Genomic DNA, 10,524 nt, shown 5'->3' with positions numbered 1-10,524 from the left:
TTGAGTAGTATCTTAATACAGATTATAATCTGCACTTTCCTCAGATTTCAGGATAATATTCAAAGTAAAACCTCTCTGAATATGATGACCTCTGGCTAAAACTACCATCTTGATTTGTATTTTTACATTATCATAGCACCAGATGCTGTAGAGGGGACTTATTGCAGAAGTCTGTCTGTATTTAGTTTTTTTATATTAGTCTTCAGCGGATTTATGAAGTTGTATTATTTCAAATAAATAAAAAATAAAAACAACGAAAACATGAATTTACAGAAAAGCCAAATAAAAAATGTTAAATGTTAGAACTTTTCATCAAGGGGAAACTATTTGATAAATGAACTAAAATAGTTCAATTGAATTAAATAAAGTATGTAAAGTATTTAAAGGTACAGTATATAAAAGTACATTCATTTGAGTGAAGATACTTTTGGTAAATGGTTTCTGTATTATATCTTTATTCTTATTTCAAACTTATTTTCTGCTTTTCTGTACTGATAAATGTTTGTCAATGACCGAATAACAAAGTGTCTTATCCCCACATTTCCAAATTGTTCAAATTAATTAAAAAACTACTTTAATGTTTAAAATATGGTTTAAAACGAAGACATTTTCCGCCTTAAAGAGACACAAATTTAACAAACTGAAGACTTACAAAGTGACCCAAAAAATCACCCGAACTCGAATGTCTTTTACCCACATTCCCATTTTGTATTTATTTTTTGGTGCTCGACAAACACAAGCAGCAAGCCTCCGTCACTGGGATGGATTTGTTCTCATGTAAACATTCATCACAAAGCTTCTCTTACAGCTGAGATAAAACGGACATGCAGTTATAAAGACCTGCAAGCTCTCCAACAAAAACACAGACATGCAGAAGAGGAAACAAAACGTGATCCGCAAGAACGGGAAAAAGAAAGTGCAACCAAACAACATTCAGTGGTACTTTGGAATTCTAACAGTTTTTAATATAATATTGTGTGTTTTTAGTTTGTCCTTTAGGTGTTGTGCTTTTAAACAGAAATTGTATTTATCCTAATTTAACTTCTTATCAAATCGCTCGATGATTGTTTCTGCTTTTTCGTAAAGCATCTTGAGACTTTGCTATATCAATTAAATGCACCTTTTGTTCAGCTTGTTGTTGCACTACAACTGAATGAAGTTCGAGTGGCAAGTTAAACATAAAACATAACCCCTTCTCTGAATCAGGACGAACAATTTAGGACATTATTAGACTTGACTGAATCTCGATCGGGACGAAGCAGAAGTCAAAGTCGCTCTGAAGGTTGACAGCTGATCAATCGGTCGATCTAAGCGGGAGAAACTACAATTAATCACAATATCCAAAATCTAGTCTCATATCATGACTCAATAGCCATATATTGTATAACCGCATTTGTGTTTACCTGGATCCCTGCACAACGATCTTTCCTAGTTCCAGTCCACGGAGACCATGATGACGTTCTCTTCGTCTTCATTTTGAGAAGTTGTAGATCTCCCTCTCCGTTTGCCTTTACATTGCTGGTACAGATACAGACAGAGACGCAGCTGTTGTTCAGTGTAAAAGTAACAGGGGTGGATGAAGTACTCAGGTCTTTTACTTAAGTAGAAGTACTAAACAAAGTACAAATACTTCGTGAGAATCAAAAGTCCTGCGTTCAAAATCTTAACTAAAAGTCCAAACGTTTTTCATACTCATTTATTTGCGTTGTATAATGCTGCTGGATATCTTATCGTACAATAATATATATCATTGTTTCTTTATTAGTAGTAAAGTAACTTAAGCTATCGGATAAATGTAGAAAATACAATATTAGCTTTAAAAATGTAGTTTATCATATTTATTTGTCTGCTAGTAGGTCAACCAGCAGTGTGTGTGTGTGTGTGTGTGTGTGTGTGTGTGTGTGTGTGTGTGTGTGTGTTCTTTACCGGCATACAGCTTTTGTTGCTCTTCAGACACAGCTTCATCTTAAAGCCCAGTTTCAGGGCACTGTTTTCCCCTTTGAACTGAAACATCTGGAAGGCTAAAACGCTTCCCCCGTTTTTGTTTATCCCAATCTTCACCGTATCTTCCTGCGGGTTCACACAGCTGCAAGATAACACAGAAGATTATCTACTGAAAAACTACAAATGGAGTGGTGCAGTGTGTTTTTGTAGGCTGATGTTAAAAGGACTTGTATGTTGTCCCCATAAGGACTGCTAACCCTGAAGTTAGCATCACCCTGGTTAGCTAGATAAAAACCGATGGGATTTTTGGATTGGATTCGGGAATATGGGATAAAAATCAGCTGGATAAACGTGACATGTTCACACCAGTTTTATGATTTAAGCTTAAATGCATCTCCAGAAGTCGAATGCTAACACGGTCACATGACTTCAAGTCCCCTCGCTAAGCTAAACAAATAATAGAAATGTCCACCACTAACCCGCCGTTGGCAAGATAGTATTTCTGTCCTTTGCCCCCGATTGCAAAGGCATCCATCACAACCAGGACGATGATGCTGCCGTCCAGCCCAAAGGTGTCCAGGCTCATGTAAATGGTCTGGTCCATCTGGATCCCGTTAGAGAAGTCGAATTCTTTAGTGCAGGACATGTCCTCACACATGGTCATAGCCAGAGTGTAGTTCCAGGATCCGGACTCAATCTGCGACATTGCTTTGCTGCAAATCACACACACACACACAGTCATGTTTTAATATATTACAAAACACTATTTGACTTAATCCAACCATTACATTAAACAGTCTTCCCCCTGAAATGTAATCATTCACATTATAAGGACTGTATGTCCCCACAACGTGAGTAATACATACCTATTCACACAGTCATGTTTCAATCATTTAAAAGGACATAACATTGACCTATACTTGACTTCCTTTAACCATAACCAATACTTTACTGATCTTAATCCCATAAGGACTGTGAGTCCCCACAATGTGACTGTGTGAACAAATCTATGTCCCCACAAGGCGAGGATTACATACCTACACACAGTTGTGGTTGAATAATTTAAGAGGACATTACATTGACGTACAACTATTTAACTTCACTTTAAGTAGACTGCTTCCTAAAATGACATTATTATAAGGACTGTGTCCCTGTGACTGTGTAAAAAAATACTCATCCCCACAACATGAGTAATACATGCACACACACACAAAACATTGCATTGACTCTAAAGTGTGTTGCAGGTTTTGTCCAATTCTTCCCTTATGATGTGTATACCCTTACCCTCCTTTGATTTTGAAGGTCAAGGACTTGGTTGTCGGCTGGTTGAAGTAGCAGGAGAAATTGACTCTTAGCAAGTCACTGCGAAAAGTCCCACTGGAGGCGTTGTTGTCTATGTTGATGGCATTTTTGTAGGTGATCTTTTGGTCTGTGGCCTGCAGGGACAGAGCTATTCAGTCAGTTATTTTCATTTTGAATTCTTAAGGCCGCTTTACAACAAAGTTGTTGTTGTTGTTGTCGTTGTTGTTGTTGTTGTCGTTGTTGTCAGACTGCAATTTTTCTTGACTGTATGGGGATAGCGACAACAAACTGTGGACTGTCCTTTTGGAAGCTTAGGTAAACTGCCTGAATTGAGACTCATTGTCAGATTTTCAAGTTTTGGAGAGTCTCAAAGGCAACATGAGGCTCGAGACTCTGACAAGCACTTTATATGACACCTTTAGGAGAAAAGAGACACCCACCAAGATCTCCCTCCCACAGGGGCTGCTGCTGTTAAAGGTGAAGGTCACCATGTGGGTCTTTTCGTCCATCTGCCCCCTGCAGGTGTCATCCTTCAGGTGTAAAGCCCTGTAGTCGATGCCTCTTTCCACCAGGAGACAACCAGCCAGACTGACTGAGGCACCGTTCGTGCTGCACACTGTCAGGTTGCCTGAAAACCAGCAAAGACAAGGCAAGAGGGAAAACATAAAGAAGCAAGATATATCTCAGGGTATATTATCTGCTGATTCATAAACTTTAAAAGACTGTTGTAATCAGGTCAGTTTGATCCATTCTAAGCGATGAGTGATGAGGGCTTATTTCGACTACTTGCCAAAACAATAACATGGATTGTTCTATACTAGGTTCTTTGCAGTGATTTATTTCCTATGTAAAGCAACTGTGTTCTTCAGGTGTACATTTTGTGATTTCTTTGCCTTTTATATAAAATGATGTTTACTTTTGTGTACATTTGTTTAGGGGGTGGGGGGGACACAAAGGATGCACATTTGACAGGAATACAACACGAAGGCTGAGTCAAATTTAAATTAGAGCATTTTTTAAATTGAGTTTTGCTGCTTTTACTTAAGGATAAGATCTGAGTCCTTCTCTACGGTATCTTTTATTTGTTTGCCCCAAGAAAATCCCATCCATGAATTGTGAGGTCTGTGGTGTTAAAAGTCTTACCTAAACCGTCTTCCCATTTATTAGTGGCGGCAAAATTCGCCCGACAGAGGCAGCCGGTGTCACCGCTGATGTCCATACCGACGAACTCATGAGCGCTGCAGAGCACGTCCTCATTTACCTCGTCAGCTGCAGAGAGACTCAGATTACTCTCAGAAAACAGGAAACAACAACATCAAGTTCCTTAACTTATCCTAAAGAAGTAAATGCTCATAGTGGATGCAGGATTATGACACCAGACGTCTTTGCCTGATTCCCTTTAGGGTGGTGCAGGAATGAGTCAGCATTTTAGCGTCATCGTCTCTCGGTTAGATGCCTTATATTAAATGGGCCCTATTCTGCTTTTTGGGTTTTCCCTTTCCTGTGGTGTGTATATAGGTTTTAGTGCATGTAAATGTTCTGCAAATGCTAAAAATCCCCCCCCCTCCCCACCTGCCTAAAATGCCTCCATTGGAGTCCTTTTTTTACTTCCAGAACACGGTGACATCACTAAGTAACACCCTTCTATTGGCTAGCGTTCCAACACATTGTAGGTGATAGGCTAAGGGGGTGGGACATGCTGTGTCTCCAATCACAACAGAGCCGACCAGCTGACCAATCAGAGCAGACTGGGCTCTGGTTTCAGACAGAGGGTGAAAAGAGGTGCTGCAGCACAGGCAGTATGAGAAACATAAAGAGCTTTCTGAACATTACAGCATGGAGACATGTCCCAGGAGAGACACTACATACTTTTAAATGAAGAGTTTGATTACGACCTGCATTGAAAGGGAATTACTGTTGGTAAGTATAAAACAGAGGTTGGTGATGGACGCTCTTACAGCAGCCGGTCTTTGTCCGCCAGTCCGTCACATTGTGATCACTCTTCAGGCTGCAGGCTTCAGTGTACGTCTGCAGGAACTGGCAGTTGACTCCATCCAGCACTGGGTATTTGCACAGCATGTTGGTACAGGCTTTGATGTAGGGCGCCGGGTCGATGAGACTGTGACAGGAAGTGAACGGCGCCTCCTTCAGGAGATTACACCTGTTGTGGGAGAAGCAGGAAAGGTGGGGTTGAAAAGTGGTGGAAACACAAGGGCTCAGATTTACAAATATCTATATTTATTAGGATGGATTTGAGTAATAGGTACGAGATAGATCATTATGGCAGATCTAGAAAAACTGCATAACTGCATCGTTGTGTTCAGGTGTCTCTGCTCACCGATCAGTCATTATGATGCAGTCGATCTGGCTGTCAGCGGGTTCACTGACCAGTGTCCCACAGCTAGGGGGCGACAGACAAACATCAGAAGACAAAAGGGACGGTAGCGATGGTATGTTGAGAAGAAGCAATCAGTGAATTTTCAGGTGTGGTCTCTTACCTGCTGGGGCTGAACTCAGAGACCTTCATGCTACTCAGAGAGCTGCTTGAGTTCACACATAAACCCTGCGTCGGGGGCGTTCCTGCGTCCAGAAAAAGTATGTTAGTACCTCCACACCCGTCCCTATGATCCCGGGTTGAATCAGGAGGACATATATATTTGTCTCTCATATTCAAACACTTTTTCCTGCACCTGTCACAAGGATCTGTGCGGTGGTGCCGTCGAACACGATGGAGGCAGCGCCGTTGGTGGTGGACACTTCGGCGGTGACTCCGTCCACGTCCTTTGAGAGCTTCACGCCCTGCACGGTCATCGGGATGGAGCTCAGAGTCAGCGTCGTGCCGTCCTGCTGCAGAATCAGACAGAGTTGAACATTTTGTAAAGTTGAGTTTGATCCTGTGCTTATCAAACGTCTCAGAATCACAACAATGAATCCCTTTAACATTTTAGTAAGGGCGAGAAACACTTTGGAGACCTCGTTCACGTCTTTGTTGTTGTTTTGCATCGTTTTATTGGTTCTTTGTGGTAGTTTGAATCTTTGTTGTGCTTCTTCCCATCTCTCTTTTGTTTGTTTGGTATATGTTGGTTGTGTGGCACCTCTTTGTATTTTATTTAAATCTCTTTGTGGTCGATTTGCATCATTTTGCATTGTTTTTTAGATATTGTATCTTAATCTTTGTTGTTTTTGTGTGGTTGTTTTACGGCTAGTGAGTCATTGTTGTTGTTGTGGGCCTGTATGTGTTTGTTTTACGTCTCATTGTGGATGTTTTAGGTATATTTTGGGTTGTTTATCTCATTGTATGCTGATGACACACAGTTGTTCCTGTCTTAAATAAACATAACTCTTTCAGTCTACACCCCTTCAACACTTTGGTCACGTTATTCCATTATTCTCCAAAGTTGGTCACAGACTTTTAAAGGTTTGAGCATTGGAGTCACCTTTTGTAGGTAACTTACTTGTACTGTCCCACTTTGTCCGAGGTTAAAGTTAACGCCGCTGACACGCAGAATCACTTGGTCTAAGAAACTGACGTCTTTGCGGCGGCGCTCCTTGAAGATGGCCGTCAGCTCGAGGCCAGAACCGGATATCAGAGTGTACGCACAGCGATCCGGGATAAATTCAGTCTTGCCGCTGAAATCGATAACAGACGGGCCAGACACAGTGCAGAGAGTCGGGGACCCATCTGAAAACAAGCAGGGAGAGCTGCAGATGTTCGGCAAGATAAATACAGTTGTGATTTTATGCCCAAAAGTAATGTGTTTTTTCTTAATAAAGAGATTCATTTTGACATTAAGATTCCAATATTTGTCTTTTATATTTTCAAAGGAGATTTATGGTATGAAGATTTTGAATTGTATATCTAAAAATGTCAAAACCAGATTATGATTAAACTCGAAATATTGTAGGTGGAGTTGGATTAAGTCAGGTGTGTTTACCTGTCAGCTGACTGAGTGCAGCCAGATAGAGTAGCAGGTGGATCATGTTGGTGGGGGTCAGCTGGGGGAGGCACAGACTTGTCAGATTCATGCTAACATCATGCTAACTTTGTACCATCATCATTTTAAAGTCATGCTAAACTCTTGCTCATGCGAAAGTAATGCTAATGTCCTGCTAACATCAAGCTAACATCATGCATGAAAATGTCAGGCTAAAGTCATGATAACAACATGCTAAAGTAGATCTAACCATGTGCTTTAGTCATGCTAATGTCCTGCTAACATCATGCTAATGTCCTGCTAACATCATGCTAATGTCCTGCTAACATCATGCTGAAGTTATGCTAACATCATGCTGAAGTTATGCTAACATCATGCTAATGTCCTGATAACATCATACTGAAGTTATGCTAACATCATGCTGAAGTTATGCTATCATCATGCTAAAGTTATGCTAACATCATGCTAATGTCCTGCTAACATCATGCTGAAGTTATGCTAACATCATGCTGAAGTTATGCTAACATCATGCTGAAATTATGCTAACATCATGCTGAGGTTATGCTAACATCATGCTGAAGTTATGCTAACCATCATGCTGTAGTTATGCTAACATCATGCTGAAATTATGCTAACTCCTTACTGATGGCTTATGCTAACATCATGCCTGAGGTTATGCTAACATCATGCTGTAGTTATGCTAACATCATGCTGAAGTTATCTAACAATCATGCTGAAGTTATGCTAACAATCATGCTGCATTTATGCTGTAACATCATGCTGAGGTTATACTAAACATCATGCATGAACGTCATGACTACATCATGCTGAGATTTATGCTATCACATCATGCGAATTTAACTAAACAGCTGAATTTATGTAACATCAAGCTGAGTTATGCTAAACTCATTGTCTGATAGTTTCAAATCGGAAACAATCATTAATTATTCAATGTACTCTTCAACAAGCTGAGTTACTCTAAATATTAATTATGTGACAGCATGTTTCCCTTATTTATGATGTTTGATCAGTGTGGGTATAGTTGACTTTGGAAGTAGTTAATTATCTCTTATTAACTATTAATTTTATTAAAGTAATCAGTTACGTATTTACAAAGCGTTACCGTATTTAAAAAGTAACGCTTAAGGTACTCCTGCGTTACGAAAATCTCAATCTAGAGCTTAAACGAGAGACGAGTCGACGAGCATACTTAAAATTCAACCGAGACGTCCGACAAGAGAACTAAACAGCTCAACCAAATTTGACTTTTCAAAAGAATAAACACTAACGTCAGTTTTATATGACCTTTTAGTTTAAATCACGGAAACAATCGAGTTAATCTTTCAAAATGTACTCTTACTGAAGCAAGCCTGAGTAATACATCTAAACAGTGGCGGTGCGTCAATAGTGGGCGCTTGGGCGCCGCCCACCCTGACTTTTTGAGTTAAAAAACGTTATATATACAACATAATTGAAATAAGAAATGTACCGTGTTTATGGGTTAAATGTGTATGGGAGACCACTGTCAAGAACCGCTAAAATGTGTCCGGACATAATATATTGCCATTCGCCTTTTCTGAGAATAGGCAGGTCGGCTACCGTCCGTGGGCGCCGATAACATGGGAGTCTATAGGAGAGCTTATACTTTTCTCAGTCATTTGAGCAAGGATAGCTTTTCATTGGAGGATGAAACTTAGATCTGTGGGCGCAAATCTTTGCGCCCACAGCCAATGGCATTGTTTCTTAGTTCAATGTGACATTCTTAGATACGCGATTGGACTATTTCGGCGAATCAGCATCGTTATCATTCCCTAACCACAAGCGTAAAGAGCAGCACCGTAGCTAGCTGAAACTTAGATTGAGTGAATATGGCGACATCGATGGCTGAGAACTCCGTGCAAGCTCTACTTAAAACACCGTTTCATCGACTATCAGATGTCGAAAAGAAGAAATTGAAAGACTTGGGACCCGAGCGTCCGGATTTAAACATTCAACAGACGACCACTGATCGCGGGAGAACCTACACTCGGACTTTCTCCTCAAACTTGTATGCTAAGCGGAATTGGTTAGCTGGTTGTACAGTGAGCAATGCCCTTTTTTGTTTCCCTTGTCTGTTATTTCAAAGTCCTGGGACTGAAACACTTTGGACTACAACCGGGATGAAGGATCTAAAGCACTTCACACAAAAATGTAAGAAGCACGAATGTGGCCGCAGCCACCTAACCAACTGTCTTAAGCTAAACCTCTAAAAAAGTGCTATTTAAACCGTGCCGCCCAACTGCGCCCCCCCCCAAAAAAATGTTCACCAGCCGCCACTGTGTCTGACAAAAAGCAGGCTGCAGTCGGGATAACTAAGTTACTGATTACCGAACGCACGAAACTAACGCGTTACGTTACTCGTTACTCGATAAAAGTAATTAGAGTACTCTAACCCACAACACTGTTCCTGACAATACTTACTTTTTAGGAGAAACCGTTTCAATGCTGAACTGTGAGGAGAGACGATGAGTGGACGCCTCTGAGTACACCAAGTGATGTTCTGTCTCTTGAGTTTTACACAAAAAACTCTCCTGATGTCCCCACCCACCCACCCACACACACACACACACACACACACACACACACACACTGTTCTCACAAATTCCTGTCAAGGTGTTCTGTCCACAAACTGGTTCAGTCTGATGTTTAGTTCAACCGACAAGAAGATATTCAGTATGCAAATAATGTCAGTGACAACTTCTGCTCACCATTTCAAAATGATCACTTTTTTCCTAAAAATCCTGACTTTTCTTCAAATTTTGACTTTTAAAAATGTCCCACTATTTTCTCATTATTCTAACTCCTTCTTCATGTGGCCGTCTTTTAAAAATTCACACTTTTTGTCTCTCAATTTCTCATGTATGTGTATATATACAGTATCTGTATATAAATAGGTGGGGGTACAGGTGTGTATATGGGTTATATATTGGATCAGAATAATATCTCTGATATGTTTTATAATGATTGATCATTAAAGTGTTCTCAGAGCTGGTAAAGGTGCAGCTAGTTTGAATGGCTTTGTATACTGCAGGGTAGCTGCTGGATTTACTGCAGGTGAACTAAAGTCTGATTTAAGGGAGATTATATTTACCATCATTCATCCTAATCTGCCTAGCAACTAAAGGGATTAAATACATGTAGTGAAGTAGAAGTACACCATTTACCTCTGGGTTGTAGTGGAGTAGAGTAAACAGTAGCATAACATGGAAATACTCAAGTTAAGTACAAGCACCTCGACATTTTACAAGTACGGTACTTGTAAAATTCACTTACAAAGAGACACAAACTTGAAAAAATGACCACA

At 40.3% G+C, this 10,524-nt stretch overlaps 1 protein-coding gene across 1 annotated transcript; it reads right to left on the bottom strand.

Moving 5' to 3' along the window:
- Positions 1-185: 185 nt before the first annotated feature.
- LOC134868283 (IgGFc-binding protein-like) lies at positions 186-9,698 on the bottom strand. The gene is made up of 14 exons (XM_063889306.1): positions 9,642-9,698; positions 7,182-7,242; positions 6,702-6,928; positions 5,937-6,093; positions 5,745-5,826; positions 5,585-5,647; positions 5,205-5,407; positions 4,390-4,515; positions 3,687-3,874; positions 3,229-3,380; positions 2,424-2,657; positions 1,927-2,086; positions 1,404-1,518; positions 186-1,307 (listed from the first exon to the last, which is right to left on the bottom strand). Exons 2-13 carry the CDS (start codon positions 7,225-7,227, stop codon positions 1,429-1,431), a joined length of 1,728 nt encoding a protein of 575 aa, XP_063745376.1. The 5' UTR covers positions 7,228-7,242; positions 9,642-9,698; the 3' UTR covers positions 186-1,307; positions 1,404-1,428.
- Positions 9,699-10,524: the final 826 nt, after the last annotated feature.

The sequence above is a fragment of the Eleginops maclovinus genome, chromosome 1 (genome assembly GCF_036324505.1).
Source record: "Eleginops maclovinus isolate JMC-PN-2008 ecotype Puerto Natales chromosome 1, JC_Emac_rtc_rv5, whole genome shotgun sequence".
NCBI lineage: Eukaryota > Metazoa > Chordata > Actinopteri > Perciformes > Eleginopidae > Eleginops > Eleginops maclovinus.
This window is presented reverse-complemented; position numbering and strand designations above follow the sequence as displayed.